This window comes from Rhinolophus ferrumequinum, chromosome 9 (genome assembly GCF_004115265.2).
Source record: "Rhinolophus ferrumequinum isolate MPI-CBG mRhiFer1 chromosome 9, mRhiFer1_v1.p, whole genome shotgun sequence".
In the NCBI taxonomy this organism is placed as follows: Eukaryota; Metazoa; Chordata; class Mammalia; order Chiroptera; family Rhinolophidae; genus Rhinolophus; species Rhinolophus ferrumequinum.
In genome coordinates, this window is record NC_046292.1 from 1,023,498 (window position 1) to 1,042,346 (window position 18,849).

At 61.8% G+C, this 18,849-nt stretch overlaps 1 protein-coding gene across 1 annotated transcript in view; it reads left to right on the top strand.

The window, feature by feature from the left end:
* Window positions 1–6,081: 6,081 nt before the first annotated feature.
* The window catches only part of SKI (SKI proto-oncogene), a 64,218-nt gene continuing 51,450 nt past the window's right edge, over window positions 6,082–18,849 (top strand). Inside the window, exon 1 of the mRNA XM_033113697.1 lies at window positions 6,082–7,477. Coding sequence (XP_032969588.1) covers window positions 6,506–7,477 — 972 coding nt within the window. The 5' untranslated portion in view covers window positions 6,082–6,505. The remainder of the gene's footprint in view (window positions 7,478–18,849) is intronic.

Below are 18,849 nucleotides of genomic sequence, written 5' to 3' on the forward strand. Positions count from 1 at the left end.
CATCAGACTCTGTCAATTCTTTCAGCTGTTTCTTGTCTGATTTTTCTCCATATTTCTAAATTATGTGCTGTTGCTGCTTTTTCTTCGTTTATCATCGTGAGGTGTCTGGAGCTGCCCCCCAGCACCCTCCGCCCCTACCCTACCTTCTCTTCACCCATCTTCCCAAATGAGGTGTTTCATAATTTGGGTTGTTTACACTATTTCAACTATGTAAATATTGTTCACTGCTGGGCCAAGCCGTGATCTCTGCGTAGACTTCCTCTTTGTTTTTCCTGGAGTTAATATTTGCCTTGCTTTATTTTTGCATCTGCTGATTTTTCCCTGTGCCTGTAGCTAATCCCTCCCACACCGCCCAACAGGCTGTCCATACGTACTGTTTTGATCTAGTCAAATGCATCCTTTATTCCACTGGTCCTGCGTTTCCCTGGCACGCTCTGTCCTCCTGTGCTGGTCTGGGCTGCTTGCTCTCGGGGCCCCACCTCCAGGTATTGGGCTGTGTCTCTACATCCCCTTCATAGACTGGACAGCCCCTTGTCAGCTCGTGTTGTCCTGACGGAAGAAGCCCAGTTCCAGCCCCCGTTTCAGAAAAGACCTGTGACTGTGACTCTGTCCCCCAGCCTTCCGCAGGCGCGAGGCCAACCCAACCTCACGTAGGCAGCTGCTTCCCCTCCCTGCCCGGCACTGTGGTTCCCCCTGTCCAGGCACTGTGGCCTGGTCTCCAGCTCCGTGGAGTGTGGAGTGCGGATTGCCCCTCCTGGCACACATCCACAGAGTGGACCAGGAAGGGGGCCAGCCGCTCGGCCATGCTGGTCGGAGTTGCACAAGATGTGCCCAGGGTCCTGTGTGTGTCCCTAAGGCCCCACCCCGTGTGCCCAGTGCTTGGACAGTTCTCTGGCTGGAGACCAAGCTCAGCAGGGCCGAACAGAGACTGCATGCCTCTGCCCAGGGCGTTCTCAAAGATGTATTTTGTGTTTTCTCACAAACTCAAGCTTATAGAAACGTTGCGAGGATGGGACAGGAACCCCTCCCCACCGCAGCACTGCAGAGTCCGTTGTTGACACGGTGCTGTATCATGCCCCAAACAAGGACCCTCTCCGACGTGGCCAAAGCACCACGTCCCAGGCAGGGTCACTACCGTCTGGCCATCAGACCACATTGAGGCTTTCTGGCTGTCCCAACAGCATCCTTTGTAGCAACGACACCCAGCCCGGGACCACACGTGGCACTGAGCCTTGCTGTCGGTCCAGAACATTCCTCGGCCTTTCCTTGACTGTGGTAGTCCTGACGCTTTCGAGGGTTCTGGGCCCGTCTCTCTGTACATAGTCCCTCCGTGTGGGTGTCTTAGGTTTCGTCACGGTCCAACGCAGGCCATGCCTCTTGGGCAGGGGAGTCACAGAAGTGACATGTGGTACAGGATTGTGACTGGTCCGGCGACCGATGGTGTCCACTTTGATCGCTTGGCTACCTTGGTGCCTGCCAGCACCTCCCCTGGGAGCTCACTCTTCTTCCCTTTGTGATTCCTGGGAACCTTGTGGGAGGAAATTTAAAACTATGCAGATAGGCCACCTTTTCAAACTTCCAACTTACGAATCCATTTATTCTAATAAATATTTGAATCCGCATGGAGTCGTGGTGCCGTTTTATTCCGTGCTTCTAATCCATGGTTACCATAATCATCTCTGATTTCCCCTGGGGGGACCTTCGGGAGGCTGAGTGTCCTTCTGGAGTGTCCCTGTTATGCTTTGAGTCCTTCCACACGTCCTGGCACAGTGAGATGTTCCAGACTCATCGTGGACCCTCCCTGCCGGAGCGCTGGGACCAGCCATTTCTCTAAAGACCTCTGGTTCCTTCTAGTGCAGATGGAACTTAGAAGCCATGATGCGGGTTCTCGGCGTGCTCAGTGCTGCTGGGGCATTGCTCCCGTCGGGGCTTCTCTCTGGACTGAGCCGCGGCTCATACGGAGGGAGGTTCGTACAAACATGCCCGCGCGCACAGCTCTTCTACTTGTTTCTAAATATTGAAATGAATGGGCTCACGCAGGTGCCACACCACATGGGCCACTTAACCCTGCCTGCATTTGACTTCCCGTCTCTAACAGTGAGAAACCGGACTCTCCTTACCTAGAATGTGTTCCCTTATTTGGTCAATCTCCCTGCTCCAGGGGCTGTCCCCTCACCCTTCACCCCAGGATCCAGCTCCAGGAGCCCGAGGGTGGCAGGCTGCACAGAATACCCTCATCCTGCTTCTCTCCCCTCACCCCCGGCCCCCAACTATATGTCCTGGGATCGCCTCCCAAGCAAACCGTCTGCACCCACCTCTGTCTCAGGGTCTGCTGCTGGTGGAACCCAAACTAAGACAAAAGTCTTTTCTAAATTTTTATCAAGCTCATGTTACTTGAGTAATTTTATTTTCAAATTTAAAGTTTTAAAACAATATCTTAGCACTTTCCTGACAATGGCGGTTTGTGCCTGGCTGCAACCAGCTGTTCCCTTCTGCTTCCCAAGGAGGAGGGGGTAGGGGCAGGTGGGAGCTGGGAGGGCAGAACAGGTCCACCCAGGGCAAGCCTCGGGCAGGGTCTCTCAGAGGGGCCTGCTGACTGAGCCTACCAGCCCATCTCACAGGTGGACCTTGGAGCGCCTCTCGAGGCCAGGGGCCCTGTCAGTTCCAGCACCCTCATCTCTGGTCCTGGAGTGCTGCGTGCTCCACGGCAGCCCCCAGCCCCTCGAGGCCTCCTTGGGGCCTGCTGGGTCCCAGTCCTGCACTGACCGTGTTGTCCGGCCTTTTCAGTCACCTGGTAGGAGATGGAAGCCACATGGGGAGCTCTCGACTCCTTCCCCGGCGGGGCAAGGGCCAGGTGTAGTGGGTCCCTGCCTGTCCCCAGTCCCCAGTCCCCAGTGCGGCTGTGCCTGTGCCCTGGCCTCTCTACCTGCTGTCATGGTGCCTGGCCCGTGGCAGCAGGACAGTGGGAGGAGTGGGCCACTGGCCTGAGTAGCTGCTGGGATGGGTTGGAGGGAGCTAGGCCAGCAGGTGGAAGCTCCCCCAGCAGGCTCGGGGGGAGGACGGACTGGCTGGTCCTGGGTGGGTGGGCAGGGCTTGGCTACTCCCGGAAATTCCATCTTACAGGATGAGGCCTCAACATCCATTGAGGTGCAGAAGTTTTTCAGACCAGCCCTTCCCCCCATCTCTGGGCCCTTCACCCCTCCCCCACACCCCACTGCACTGTGAGTGTGTGGGTCTCCTGCCAGCCTCTTCCTGGGACCCCTTCCTGGAGCCCCACAAAGCCAAAGGGTGTAGAGGGAAGGGGAGTGTGGGAGCCTGCTCAGCTCACGAGGGTATGGGTAGTGCCCACTTGGCCAAAAGAGCAGGAAGAATTCCGTGCCTGGCTGGAAACCCTTCCCGGCCAGCCCTCCGGTGCCCCAACCGCCTTCTTTCAATTGCAGGTCACTGAGCTGCGTGGAATTCAAATCCACGTGGGAGGAACAGACACTCTCAGGTGCAACATAAACTTTTTGGTACAAATGTGGACCAAGAGAATGAGTCCCCAACACAAATGAGTCCTTCTTCTTCAGTTTTTAACACCCCTTTCCCAGTCTTCTCGTGTTTGTGCAGAGAAGCCTTATGCTGGGGGTGCCCATTGTTGGAGACATGAGAGTACTGAAAAGGGGGGGCCTCCCCAGGGCACAGGGGAGGGGTCGAGGGTGGGGCAAGGGATCACATCCTTGGTGGGGAGTGATCAGGTTTTCAAACATGGAGCTCTGCACCCTGAATCTCAGCCCCCCAAGACGCCTGCCTGTGTCTGCAGCCATGCAGGTGTGGGGTCACCTGACCACCCCAGCTGCCTCTCCAGACAACTGCCTGAACCTCAAGGCCTGCGGAAATGCTGGGTCAGCTCCCTGGGCAGGCCTTGCCCCAGGAGCACTGGTTTGGGGCCAGTTCCAGCCTCCCCCGGAGAGGTAGGAGCAGCAGGTGACAAGCTGAAGGTCACCCAGGCTGAAGTGGGTGTGGTCCCATCCCCCCTGCCCAGCACTGCAGGTGTCCCCACGTCCCCGTGTCTAGGCCAGCTTGGGTGCCCTCATTCTGTGGAGAAAAAGGTGCTACAGCTCAGGTCGGCGGGAATGTCCCTCTGCTCGGAGTTGAACGCAGCCAGAACTGCCCCTGATTTCAAACCCCCACCCCAGGCCTCTGTGGGCTGCCTTCTCGGGGACCACCCAGCCACCCCATCTTCTCCCACCAGGTACTTTCTGTCTGTCCCCCACGACACACAGCCCAGCCCGTGTGTGTAAGGACGGGTAACAGGGCCACGTCCCAGGTGGCCTAGAGATGTGTAAGTGGCTCTCTGGCCTGGGAGGTTGCAGGGTAAGGGTCACACTAGCCTGCCTGGGGCACCAGGGGCCGGGTTTCTGAGGACCCACCGTGGGTCCGGCCCTGGCAGCAACCCGGCTGGTGGGCACAGGGCACAGCTCCTTGGATGCGGGCTGTCACTTCAGGCGCTCAGCACCTGCCCGCCACCACCTGCCCTCCTCATGCAGCTGGCACTCCTGCACTGGACAGGCTGGGATGTGACACCGCCGGTCGCGGTCCTGCTGGCCTGGTGGCAGGGATCAGGGTACAGGGACATGGGTTGGGGGGTGCTGCTTGCCAATCATACTGGGGGGTTGTGTGCTGCACCTGCGTCAGGTGGGGTCCTGGGACAGGTTGCATGGTGTCCGTGTGGGGTCTCAGGTGCTGCCACCCTAACGTGTTTAGTAACCCATAGTGTGTTGTGGGGCGTTCTTGTCCTGTGTGGAACCTTGGGTCATACTATGTGGAGTTCTAGTCGTGGGGGCCCCAGGGTGTGTTGTGTGGACTCCCCGTCATGTCTGGGGTCCCTGGGTAGTACGGCGCACTATCCCCGTTGTGTATGGGGACCGCAGGATGTGTTGCGTGGCATTTCACTCGCGTGTGGGACTTGGGTCCTATTGCATGGGGTCCCCATCGTGTGTGGACCCCGGGTCGTGTTTTGTGGCATCTCTGTCGTGTTTGGGACCCCAGATGTGTTACGTGGCGTCCCTGTCGTGTGTGGAAACCTGGGTCATGCTACATGACATCCCCATCATGCGTGGGGACCTCAGGGTGTGTTGCGTGGCGTCCCCGTCGTGCGGCAGTCGCGAGGCGTGCGGTGGGGCTGCGCGGTCGCGTCCCGTCCGCCTCTCAGCTGGTCTGAGGTTGTGGCGGGGCCGCGTGTGGGTTTCCGGGCCCCGTAGGCGGCGGCGGCGGCGGCGGCGGCGGCGGCGGCGTCGGGGCGAGAGCCCTCCCAGCCGCGCAGGAAGCGGCCTCGGCCGGAAAGGGGGCCTCCGGCGCCGCCGCCGCCCCTGCCGAGCGGTCTTCCGGCGGGCGGGGCCGAGTAAAGCCGAGCGCGGCCGACTTCAGGGTGGGCGGGGCCGAGTGGAGCCGAGCGGGGCCGAGACCCAGGCGTCGGGACCGAGTGGAGCCGAGCGGGGCCGAGGCCGGGCCGAGCGGGGTCGAGGTTAAGGCGGGCGTCTCCGATCGAACCCGAGTTCCTAGCGGTTGGGCCCGAGCGCGGCCGAACACGGCCGAGAGGCCCGAGTGCGGGCGGGGAGAGCGCGCATTCCTGGAAGAGCCGGCCGGGAGGCGGTCGCATTCCTGGCCGACGCTGGCTGGGGCGGACGCGCGTCCCAGACGGCGGCGCGGGGCGGGGCGGCGGCGCGGGGCGGGGCGCGGGGCGGGGCGGTGGCGTGAGCTCAGCGCCCGGCGCTCAGTCCGAGCCGGAGCGAGCCGCCGGGAGGATGTGCGCCGAGCCCCGCGCCGCCGCCGCCGCCGCCGCGCTCTGAGGGCCGCCTCATAGGCGCTCCGCCGCCCCGGAAGCCGCGCGCGCGGGGGGCGGGCGGGCCGCGGAGCCGGCGCGGGCGGCGGGGTGGGCGCGGGCCGGGCCGGGCCGGGGCGGCCGGCGGCGTGCGCTACGCGGCTGGCCAGCGCCGCCGGGACGAGCCGGGCGGGCGCCGCGCGGTGGGAGGAGCGGGGCGGCGGCGGCGCGCCGCGCGAGGACGGCCCGGCGGGCCCCGCGCCCGCGCCCCCGCTCCTCCCGGGCCCCTCGGCCTCGGCCGCCGCGGCGATTCGCGCCTCGCGGCGCCGGCACCTGCCCGCGCGCCCCCCGCGAGCCCCGGGCCCGCGAGCGTTGGCGTTGGCGTTGGCGGCGCGCGCCGGGGCATGCCCCGCGCCTAGGGCCCGGGGGGCGCGCGGGGGGCGCGCGGGGGGCCCGGGCGGCGGCGGGCGCGGCGCGGGGCGCGTGGATGTGGCGCCGGGCCCGGGCGCCGGCGGGCTCCAGCGGCGGGACCCCTTCGCCCCGCCCGCCTTCCCCTTCGCGCCCCCGGGCGAGGCCGAGGCCGCGGCCGTGATCGGCCGGGGCCGGGGCCGAGGCCGCCGCCGGGGCGCGAGGGGCGGCGGCGGGGGCCGCGGGGGCCCGGGCGCGCGGGAGCGGGAGAGGCCCGCGGAATCGGAGCGCACCATGGAGGCGACGGCGGGAGGCCGCGGCGGCTTCCAGCCGCACCCGGGGCTGCAGAAGACGCTGGAGCAGTTCCACCTGAGCTCCATGAGCTCGCTGGGCGGCCCGGCCGCCTTCTCGGCGCGCTGGGCGCAGGAGGCCTACAAGAAGGAGAGCGCCAAGGAGGCGGGCGCTGCCGCGGTGCCGGCGCCTGTGCCCGCGGCCACCGAGCCGCCGCCTGTGCTCACGCACCTGCCCGCCCTGCAGCCGCCGCCGCCCGTGTTGCCCGGGCCCTTCTTCATGCCGTCCGACCGCTCCACCGAGCGCTGCGAGACCGTGCTGGAGGGCGAGACCATCTCGTGCTTCGTGGTGGGCGGCGAGAAGCGCCTGTGCCTGCCGCAGATCCTGAACTCGGTGCTGCGCGACTTCTCCCTGCAGCAGATCAACTCGGTGTGCGACGAGCTCCACATCTACTGCTCGCGCTGCACGGCCGACCAGCTGGAGATCCTCAAAGTCATGGGCATTCTGCCCTTCTCGGCGCCCTCGTGCGGGCTCATCACCAAGACGGACGCGGAGCGCCTGTGCAACGCGCTGCTGTACGGCGGCGCCTACCCGCCGCCCTGCAAGAAGGAGCTGGCCGCCAGCCTGGCGCTGGGCCTGGAGCTCAGCGAGCGCAGCGTGCGCGTGTACCACGAGTGCTTCGGCAAGTGCAAGGGGCTGCTGGTGCCCGAGCTCTACAGCAGCCCGAGCGCCGCCTGCATCCAGTGCCTCGACTGCCGCCTCATGTACCCGCCGCACAAGTTCGTGGTGCACTCGCACAAAGCCCTTGAGAACCGGACCTGCCACTGGGGCTTCGACTCGGCCAACTGGCGGGCCTACATCCTGCTGAGCCAGGACTACACGGGCAAGGAGGAGCAGGCGCGCCTCGGCCGCTGCCTGGACGACGTGAAGGAGAAGTTCGACTACGGCAACAAGTACAAGCGGCGGGTGCCCCGGGTGAGTGTCCCCGCCGCCCCTCCTGCGGGCGTGGGAGGGGCGGGTCCGAGACGCTGGGGAGGCCCCCTGGGCCAGGGGCTCACTGTCTGTGCAGGCTGGGACTTGCGCTTCTGCCTTTTTCCCGTTTTAGGGGTTTGCTTTGTTTTAAGCACTGTCAGGGTAGCTTCAGAGAGTCCATTGATGACCAAGTAGCCTGGGAGGAAGCCTCTCCTCCTGCCCGATCTCTGGGACATGCCTGCTTGTGTGTGTGTGGGGGGGGGGTCGGGGAGACCTGGGCCCCCGCCTGGTGGGTGGAGAAGCCTCCCTGAGGCCACTGCCCAGATAGGCCCCATGGCGGGGAAGGGCAGGCGGCAGACCTGGGCTGCTCCTGCTCAAAGTCCCGAGAAGTTAGGTCTCGTCCAGGCTCGGGCTGGAGGCCCAGGCCTTCTTCTTCAGGGCCGAGAGGAGGGGTCCAGCCCGGGTCTGGGCAGAGGGCACTGCCGTCACCCCGAAGCTCCCAGCGTTCCCGACAGAGGGGTTCTTGCCTGTGGTCCCAGGCAGACGGGACTTGGCGAGCGGAGCCTCTTTGTGCCTTGGAGTCGTGGGAGACAGACTCAAAAACTAGCCTGGGTTTCTAGGCGCAGTGTCAGGGCTGAGATTCGGCGCCTCCAGCTCTATGCACCTCCCTAGGCCTGCCCGGGAGCTCGGGAGCGAATCCAGATTCCCCGGGTGCGGGCGAGGGCCACTGGGCACCGGGCTCAGGGCCTGGTCAGCCGGCACCCGGGGTCCTGAGTTGGAGTAGCCAGTGGCCTGTGATTTGTTTTGGACGCGCCCATTTCCTTCTCTCCCTCTCTCTGAAACGCTGGAGGGCGCGGCGACAGGCAGGGAGGGCCCAGCAAAGGCTCTGTTGTTTGCCTGGCAGGGGATCTGTGTGACCGGCCGGCAGCTCCCTGGCCACTAGACGCCGAAAGCAATCACTGAAGTCTCCCCAACTTTTCATGGCATCTCCCCCTCCCCAAGTATTTGTAACTTTTAGATATAGGGGCTTATTAAATTGCACACACAGAATGCTGCATTGGCTCAGCTATTCTTGGGAGGCCTAATTAATTCAGCTATTGCATCAAACTTTTTTTCTGAATCTGTGAATAGATGCTCCCGCCCGGTTTTCTCTGGGCGCCCCTCCAGCGGAGTGTCAGTCTCGGAGTGTCAGTCTCGGCGAGCGGAGGAGGGGCTGGGGAAGATGAGGGCTTGGTGGGGGCCGCCGCGTGTGCGCGTGTGCAAGTGTGTGCGTGTTTGGTGGCATTTCTGCCCTTGGCTAGGCCAGCGCCCAGGTGGCAGCTGTCTGCAGACTGGGGCTGGGCTGGAGCCTCAGAGTGGGCAGCGTGGGGTGCTGGGGCTGCTGATCGGGAAGGCCTACGTGGGCCCTTCGTGTCAAACGGAGTTGGCTCTGGGTGCCGTGATGGGCATTGCCTTTGAACTGGGAGCTTTTCTGTTTGGGGTGCTTGCACCCTGGACAGCCAGCGTGGTCCAAGGGAGCCCCACGTGCAGGATTGTAGATTTTGGCAGACTGGAGCTGGTGGGTGAGGCCATGGCTGGTCACTTCCCTTCAGAGTGGACAGCCAAGGGTCTTGTCTGGCAGGTGTGTGTGGGTCTGTGCCCGAATCTGGGTCATGTGTGTCTGTGGTCTTGCTGTCTTCCTGGGCTTGGCTTTTTGTCAGCTGCAGAGCCAGGCCCGGGCGCCCTTGTAGCAGGCCCTGCCATTCTGGACGCAGGTGCCCTTAGGTTTGGGGAAGGCTCTGGATGAGCTCGCAGGACGTGCCGCCTGGGGAGAAGGCAGGACAGTCCCTGAGCCGCAATCACAGAGGAGCGGCCAGAGCGCACTTGCTCTTTGGTCATTTCAACAGATGGTCACCCTGCGCTTTCTCCTTCGGCGACTCCCTGCGGCTGCTCAGAAAGCGCCTTTACGGACTGGAAAGGAATTTCCCAGGTGGAGATGTGCTCGCTGTAAGTGGTTGGGGTCTGCAGGCCTGCCCTCACCGCGGGGGCCCGTGCCAGGCCCTGGCACTGCGTGGCCGTCTGTCCGTGCACCCCCAGAGCTTGCCCAGCTGGCACCTCTGTGAGCGCCGTGCCCTCTGGTAACCCCTCCACCTCAGGGGGCTCTTTCTGGCGTCCGTGCTTGCTTGTCCTGTTCTTGGGGTTCTGCCTGCTGCCTTGGCTCTGTGATGGCATGGTTGGGAGTTTTGGGGGTACACGGTCTCCTTTAAATCTTCCCAGCACAGCTGTGTACTTGTGTGTCTCCGTGCCAGGGCACCATGTGAGGAGGAGGGTGTCAGCCTCACTGGGGGGGGACCCAGAAGACCTCCCCCCTACCCCCCCCCCGTTTTGATTTGGTCCTCCCACTTGCTGTTCATAGGATGTTTTGATTTCTTCACTCTTTAAAGCTTATTTTAATATTTTTGATCTATCGAGGATGAAGACGAGACAACAAAGAATGTCCTAGAACTGCTTATTGTAGGGGACATGACTCCCCGGGGGTCTTGGGTTCTGGTGAGATGGAAGAGAGCTTAAGTGTGTCCCAGATGCTGGTGGCCAAAGTGTCACCAGGTCTCTACCAGGCAGTCAGTCAGTGCTTCTCTGCTGTCAGCGGTGGGAAGGGGCGGTGATGGTCGTGTCCCTCGTCTCCCCTCGCCCTGCTTCATGTGCAGCCCGGCCATGGAGGGGTCGTGGTTCCTGGGGTGGCCTCAGTGCGGCACTGAATGTGGGGTGGGGCCTCGGCTTTGAGCCCGTTCAGGTGGGGAGTCCCGTGTGCCGCCCGGCAGCCTTCCTCAGAGACGGCGCCAGTGTGATGGGGCCAGCGTGTGTCCTGTGGTTGTCGGGGTTGCCAGGGCGCTGGGGAGCCACCTCATAGCCGCGCCTGGCTGCCGTGGCCCAGCTGTGGAACCCCATGGGGAATGCTCCCGCATCCTCACTGGCGGCGTGACCTTGAGCACGTCGTTTACCCTCTCTGTGCCTCAGTGTTCTCGTATGTAGAATGGGCACTGTAATAAGTAGTGGTCACTGGTGATGTGTTTCTTGCGGGTATTTAGGTGTCGAGTGTCACGGTGGGGGGGTGGAGACGTGTCATTGTGCTGCGGGGAGCAGGAGGCAAGGAGATGAGGGCCGCGGAGCTACCCCTGCCCCTGCTTTAATCGGCCCGTCGGCCTGCCCCTCCCGCTTGGGCTTGTCTGATGGCGTTTGGGCTAAGTTTTGAGCAGCACTGGTTGCTGTCAGTCGTGGAGGGGACTGGGCGCTACGGGCTTGGGTGCTGCCTGGGCGGGGTTCCTGGTCCCTCCTCGCCGGGTGCCCAGGGGTTTCCCTTTCGGGGGCACCAGGGCAGTGCTCTGCCTCCCTGCGGCCCGAGCAGGGTTGCTCTGTGTCCAAGGACCAGGCCCGTCGGCAGTGCTGCTGCTGCTGCATGCTGGCTGTCAGGCCGAGGGAGCACCTCGCTCCCGCCCCCGGGCTGGCACGGCTCTTTCCTGTGGAACGGCCCTGGTCATGTGGCTGGTGGCCCCGCGCTGTGCAGCGCGAGTGGCCACGACTACATTGTCTGACTTCCGAATGCTGAAATGGTTTTGCCTGCGTCCCCTGGAGACTTTCTTCTGGTCAGAGGGCAGTGTTTTCTCAAAGCACAGACCTGGGCAGGCTGTTAGCGTGGAGGAACTTGGCGTCGTGTGGTCCCTCTGGGGACGACTGCAGCCACAGGTGTGGAGGCTGCGGGTCCTGGCTGAGGGATCCTCTGAGCGCGGTGCCTTTGCTCTTTTAAACTGAAAGCACCATGGGAAGAAACGGCATCAGGAATGTTCCATCAGGCTGGCACAGACTCTGGCCAGCACCCTTCTTCCTGGACCCCCCTTTTTAATGGGGTGGCTGTGCTCAGCCTCAGGTCTGGGCAGTGATTTAACGTCACCTGTCCTGTTGTCCACTTGTTCTACTCTATGATGTTTTTGTGGGGTCCATGGTAATTTCCTGGTTCCAGACATTTGGCTGAGAAGGTGGGGTACCATCTCAGGTGGTGCTCCCAATGCAGAATCATGGGGTCTGCGAGTGGGTTTAGTCAGGGTGATAGCCCCAGAGCAGAGGTTGGGGGGGAGGGTCGTCTCAAATGGGGGAAACAGCAGCTGGAGGGAGGCCTGGTTTCTGCCCTGCGCCCGTGGTCGGCCATGTAAGCACGAGGGACAGTGTGGGGCGCCGGCTGCCATCAGTCTGTCTGCAGTGAGCAGAGCCACGTCGGGGTGGGCCCCCGAGAACAGCCCATCTGCCCATTTCTAGCACCCGCCTTTGGAGCTGGGCAGGGCCCCTTGCCTTTAGGGGTGTTCCCCATTCCGACGTCTCCTGGGGGCAGCAGGGTCCTTGAGGAGCCCTCACCTCCATCCCTGCTGCCCTCTGGGAGGTGCCTCAGTCCGTATGTGGCTTTGAGAGTCAGGTCATGGACCTGGGGCGTCTGGGTTTGTCACCCTTCCTGTCACTGCTGTGCAGTGTGGGTGTGCGATGTCAGGTGAGGGCAGATGGGACAGGAAGTGTGGACGTCCGTCCATGGAGTGTGACCCTGGCCCTGCCCCACACCTCTGACCACCGGGTGCTTCCGGCCGGCCCTGGCCGTCTGGCGGGAGGTGTCCCTGGCCGGCGGCGGACTCTCTGTGGCCCGACACTGTTACACAAGCAGCAATAATGTGTCTCTTTCTAAGGATTGCGAAAGTTAGGGAGGATTTCTCCACTGAAAGAATTATGCAAGTTTTAACTGAAATGTTTTTTTAAAAAAAGTTTCTTTGTTTTGAGTCAAAATACAGAGGCTGAACTATTTCCTTAAGATCTGTGAGAGTTGGAGGAGGAGGAGGAGAAAGCTTCTGTTCTTCCTGGGGGCCTGCCCTCCTGCACGGTCGGCACCGGGCACTTTAGGGTGGATGCCGAGTGGAGAGATTGGGAGCTGGGCGCGGCCTCCCCCTGCTCCCCTTGTGTTGTCTATGAACTTGCTCAGATGTGGGGGGCGGGCCAGAGTGGCAGAGGGAACAGGAAGTCATTCCCCAGGAGTGCGGGGTGTGGGGCGGCGTGCGGACAGCTGTGTGTTGGCCTGGCTGGGGCTGAAGTGGCTTCCGTCAGCCTTGGGTGAGAGCCGCCCCTGGTGTGGGTGGGAGTGGAGTGGACGGGGGCCTGGGCGGGGCCACGCTCACCAGGTTGCCTGCGTGAGCACTTCCTCCCACCTGACCTCTCGCAGGTTGGGCCCCCGCGGAGACCAGCTGTGGCTTTCAGGTGCCGTGATCCCCCTAGGAAGCACCGAGTGCGGCCCTTGGGCCGGCAGAGGAAACCTCAGCTCTGATGGTGCTTGCTTTTCTGAGGCCGTGGGACGTGGTTCTGCAGAGCCCTGGTTTCAGAGCGGCCAGGACAGCTGTGGCCCGTTCTGCTGCACTAGACTTACTGGTTTTCCAGGCAGCATTGCTGGAGCACCCAGTGAGGTGGGTCCTTGCTGGTCGCAGAACCTAGAGGCCCGGGGGGCCTCCAGCTCTGGGGGTCGCCACAGCTTGTGTCTGCTTAGTAACTAAAAGGAAGGCCCCAGACTCGGATGGGAAGTTTAAATGAGATGGTGGGGATGAGGGTAACATCTGCAAGAAGGACCAGAGCGGACGGGGCGCCTGACACTTGCAACGCGTCCTGTGGATGGGGTCTTCAGGAGGGGTCTTGCCTGAGCCTGGAAACAGCTGGCACTGCCTGGTGTTTGGCGTGTGTATGTTCTCTGATTATAGTTGCTTGACTTGCAAAGATTCAAAGAAAGCTGTGAGTTCTTGATTTTGCCACTGTCGATAAGAATTCAGGAAGTGTTGGTGTGACTCTGGGCGTGTAGCCCACAGTGTCTTGGTTCTCTGAGGTTGTGTGGTTGTGGTTGTGTTGTCTGCCTCGCGGGGGAACGGGGGAGGCTCGGTCACAGCTGGGTTCCTAGTTCCGGGCCCTGAATAATACCCGTTGAATGAGTCATGGAGGCATGAAATCATTGATTGTCAGGGTTTATTGACAGCTCCTGATGGCTAGACAAGGAAAGGTCGAGAACTTTTCTTGGGGGTGCAGTTGGGCATCCGGAGGTGTCACTCGTCCTCACCCTGTCTGTATTTTGAAGGAGGTGGCTCTCAGATCTGGGTGGGGCACGTGGAGCCTGGGGCCACCCGGGATGGGCCACGCTGAGGCTCGGCTGCTGCCTGTCGGGCGGCGCTGTCTGTGCTCCGGCTCCACCTGGACAGGCCTCGCTGTGGCACCTGCCCTGACGTGGCTTCCACTGGGACGTTGACTGGCTACTCTGAAAGCAACATCTTTTGTTGATAATTGGCTTCCTGCTTGTTGCAGAGAAATGGGGCAGCGGCAGGAGTGGTGGGAGGTCAGCACCCTCGTCGGTTTTGTTCTACCCTGAGGGTTGGTGAAGCCACAGGCTGTTGGAGCTTGGGCAGTCTGCGGGCCTAAGGTGCCAACGGCTCTGGAGTGTGCACCCCGAAACCCCCATGGTGTGGGGGCACGCAGGAACTGGGCTCAGGACCTGGAAGCACATTAGGAGTGAGGCGGGTGGTGGACGTGGGTGGGGCGCCGCCACCAGGTGTCAGGTTGTCCCCCGTGCCACATCAACCTCCCTCTGCCCTGGAGGAGCTGTGTCGTCACAGGAACCAGTTTGCTGTGACTTGGCGTCAGGACAGTGGCCTGCAGCCTGGACTGTCAGCATGGTTTCCTCTGCACCCCATCTTCCCAGCCAGGTGGGGGTCTCCCCCAGGCCTCGCGCAGGCCACACAGCCCAGCGCACTCAGAGAGCAGTTTGTTGGGGCGGGAAGCACGTTCCAAGAGGGTGAAGGTGTCTTGCTTCACGTGCAGTGACCCTGGGCCAGGAAATGACTGGAATTCCGGAGCGCCCCATACATCCTTGCGGGCAGGCACAGCCATGCCTGACCTGACGGGCAGCAGGGACCTGCACCCCTGAGGCCGGCAGTGCTGGGTGACCTGCAAGAGCCCGTTGTGGGGACTGGCGTCTGCATCTCCCTGGGGAGCAATGCCAGCCTCTCCGGCACGGTCCATGTGGGTTTGCTGTCACCGCATCCTTCCTGTCATGATCCCAGCCCCGTGGCACTGTTTGTGGGTGAGGCAGCCACGTGGAAGGCAGGGGTGATGGAGATGGAGTGGACGCCAGGTCACGTCCCCCCCCGACCCCCCCCGCTTGAGGGTGCTCGCTCTGTCTGCGCAGAGCTGGAGTTCGCTGTGAAGGCCCTTCTGCCTGTGGCCCTCCCCGTGGCCTTATGGTCCCAAAGAGCGGCAGCTGTGGGCAGGTGCGTGTCATGCTGTCTGCCATCCCCGTGACCTCGTGCTCCTGTATGCCTGAACTTCTCCTTTCATACCAGCTCACTGTTGTCCCTGCAGGCCCTGGTGGGGCTGGTCCAGCCGTGGGGAGAACAGCGTTTTACGTGGACAGTGGGTTGTGGAGTCCTCAGTAGATACTGTACCGGAAGGAACGTTTGCGGCCACCTCGTTGTCTGGGCCTGCGGTGCACGGCCGGGCCCTGAGCAGCCCGGGTCAGCTGTGGCCCCCTGCCCTGGCCATGTGGGTACCTGCGCTCCTGTGCCCGAGCCCGGTTGGGCTCCTTCCCCAGGCTGGAGCTCCCAGCCACAGAGCGAGGCCGCATGTGCCGGGTTGTAGAAGGTGAGTGTGGTTTTTGGGCTCCGAGCCGTTGCCACCAGTGGGGTGAGTGTGTCTCCCCAGCAGCAGGGCCAGCCCTCGGCACACACGCCCAGGCCCGAGGACAGCCCTGCAGTCAGGCCTCCCTGCGGGGAAGCTGGGCCCGTCCCTGGGGGAGGAGAAGTGTGCTTGTCCCACGTGTGGTTCTGGAACCCCCTGGAAGTTCCCTGCTGGGGAGGTCAAGGCAGGCGTGCTGGTCATGGCGGGGTGTCTGGGCCGCGGTGAGGGACCTGCCCCAGGCTGGCCGTCCTCCTGGGGTGGGCACCCTGCCTGGTGTCGGGTCTCTGAGGCCCCAGCCTGTGGCCAGACCTGCCCTGCCCTCCCAGCTGCCACCCCCGCTGCCTGGCATTACAACCTAAAAAAATTACACTCCCAAGTTGAATGATATGCAAATGTAGTCAATTAAGCGAGGGGATTTTAATTAGCAGTTTAAGTTCATGTGTGAAGTGCCTGCCTTAATTACTTGACAGTTTTGTTGTAAATTTGCTAAGGTTTTTTTTGCAGAACTATCAAAACTGTGATTTTTTTTTTACATCCTTGTACGCAGTAAGTGTCGCCCAGCTTGCCTGACCCTAGTCGATTTTGTCTGAATTTATAACACTCTTGAAACTGTGAAAGGAAGGTAAACCGAGGGTCGCCTCCAAGCGGCTCAGTGAGTTCAGGGGCGCTGAGTCCTGGGGAACTGGAGGTGGCCCTGGGCTCTGGGGTGGAGGACAGCTCACCCGCTCCCAGCTTGGGGCCAGGAATATGCAAGAGGTGCCCAACGGAGGTCCCGACAGGGGACCAGCAGCCACGGAGCCCAGCTCTGCGGAGCTGTGGGCGGGGCCTGGGTCCCTGGGTCCCTGCGTCGCACACCAGGGTGTCTGACGCCAGCTGCAGGCCCTGGGGAGTCCGAATCCTGTACATGGGTGAGACGCAGTGTGCAGGCGGTGTGGCGGGCACTGAGGACCCTGGAGGCTGAGGAACGGGGAGCAGCAGGGCAGGCACACTGTGTGCCTCTTGTTCCGGAGGGACCTTGGCTGTGAACACAGGTGGGAGGGAGGCAGTGGGCCTGGAGGTTTGAGGAGGGGGCGCAGGCAGCACCTGGGGGCTCAGTGAGGGGCGGACAGACGCTTGGTGGTCGGGAGCAGGCCTGGGCCTCTGCTTTGCTGTTTAAACTTCGGGAGAAGTCGGGAGCAGAAAACCAGGGTGCTGCTGGGCCAAAAGGCGTCACTGCCCCGCAGGACTGATGGCCTGAGTTCCCGGCACCCCCGCCTGACAGGGCTGGCCGGGGGGTCCCTCAGTGTTGTCACGTCGTGTGTGCGCTCAGAAGTGTAGTGTTAGTTAGGGTGGGACGTTGCGGCTGACACCCTGCAGAGTCGCGTTAGCGCATCCTGCGCCCAGGTCGGCAGCCGCCAACGGGTAACTCCTGTCCCTCGACCTCCCCTTCCTTGTTGTAAAGAGCACGTCCCAGGCATCATCCGGCTTCAGATTGAAGTGTTCCAGGGTCTGTTTAACAGATAAGGGATTGTGAAAAGTCAGAGCCACGGTGCCGTTGGCGTCCCTGACAAAACTGACGGAAGTTCCTAGCGCCCGCAGGTGCCGCTGTCCGGACCCCGCTGTCCCTTTTGCAGCTCTAGGCACGCGTGCCTCTGTGTGTGTACGTATGCATGTGGACAGCCACGGAGCCTTGTCAGCATTTTGTGCTGTTGAGGGTCTGGAATTTATTGAACTTCCGGGGCATGTGCTTTTTTTTATCATTACGAGTGATGCTTTCGGGAGTACCTCAGTACAGATGTGACCGTGTGGAATGTCACTGCACACTGGCTGCCACCTGCCTCGTCCCCACCCAGGTCACGAAACGCACTGGCACGTTCCTCTTCCTGTGTCCCTCTGGGACATGCCATCCTTAGTGTCCCCTCGTATCTGCACCTGTGTCTCAGCGCAGCTGCCGAGTCCCCAGTCTGCAGTGCTCGTCTGTGCGGTGCCGGGCTCTCCCCGGGGCTCTGGACACTCCGTGTCCTGGCCTCGCTGCCTGCTCTGTGGCTCGGCCATGTGAGCAAACCAGCCGTCTTGTGTTGCTGGACATTCGGGCTTCCCGTGTGGGCGCCGTCGAACAGCAGAACAGAGTTCTTGGCACACGTGTGCATATGCGCTAGGGCCGAGCCCAGGAGTGAACTGGCCGAGTCCCTGAACTGATTTTGGAAGCAGTCGTACCTGCTGGCCGTCACCTGCAGGGCAGAGCCTGTGACCCATGGTGGCCCAGAGCAGTTGGGCTGCGAGCTCATCTCCGACACAGGTAAGTTCACTGTGGGGTGAGTTTCCTGCAGAAGATTTGATGGTTTGTCCAGGGGAGGCTCACGGGCCAGCCTGTGACCCTTTCGTTTGTCTTTATGTTCGTACACAGTAGGCATGGGCACGTATGTCTTGTGTCTCCAGTCGCATGCGGTGACTATATGCTTAAATCTTTGTGCACATTTTTTTCCTTTCACTAAATTTGTTGGGGTGACGTGGGTTAATATCATCATGTGCGTTTCAGGTGTCCCCGTGCACAGACACTACACCGTCTGCGTAGTGTATTGTGTTTGTGCACATTTCTGGTCATTTCCTCAGCCGTCTCTGACCCCCAAAGGCCTTTTTAAGGGGTCTTGAATTTTACGCGTTCCGCAGACTTGCTCTGACTGGCGTTCTGGGGCACATGCAGACCTGCCTCCTTACGGCCAGGTGGTGGCATTCCGACACACACTGTTGTGTGGCTGTCACCACCATCACCTTCCCAGCCTGGAACTCTGTCCCCAGGAAACACTCATGCGCCGTTTCACCAGCCCCAGGCCGGCACCAGCTGCCGCCTCCCCGTCTCTGTGAACCTGGCCTCTCCAGGTCCCCATAGGAGTGGACTCATAGGCGTCTGTCCTGTGTCTGGCTTGTTCATGGAGCACAGTGTCCTCCAGGCCCACCCATGCTGTGGCGGGCTCAGTGCCACCGTCCTCGTCAAGGCCGAATGACACCCCACGTGTAAACACACCACACATTGTGTGTCCACTCATTCGTGGTGGACGCTTGTCTTGCTTCCACGTTTGGGCCAAGTGAGTAACTTACGCTGCTATGAATATGGGTGTGCAGATCCCCGCTTTCATTCCTTTTGGGGACACACCCAGAAGTGGGGTTGCTGGGTCGTCCGGTCGCTCTGTGTTAAACTCTGAGGAGCCTCCACACCTTTTTCCATCACGGCTGCACCGATTTCCATCCCCACAGCAGCTCACAGGTTTCCATCCTCTCCACGTCCTCATCGACACGTGTTAGGTTCTGGGGTTTCTTGTCGTTGGGCCCTAATGGGGGTGAGGTGGTGTCTCTGGTTTGATTTGCGTTTCCCGACATCTTGTCACGTGCTCACTGGCCGCGTGTGTCTTCTCTGGAGAAGTGTCTGTCCTGAGTCCTTTGCCACGTTTTGAACTGCTGTGTTGTGTCCAGCTGCACTTGTCCACGTAGGCTGGAAGGTAGTCTCATCACATGTGCGAGACTGACGCTCTGTCCTGGCCCAGCCGTCCCTCTGTGCTAGAAGTCAGGCTGCTCCAGCCTCAGCCTGGGATGTCACAGGCAGGGGCACCTCTGGCTGGAGACGCCATGTGCCTCGACCCTGCCCTTTCTCGGTGGCAGTGACCTGCGGTGGCACCGGG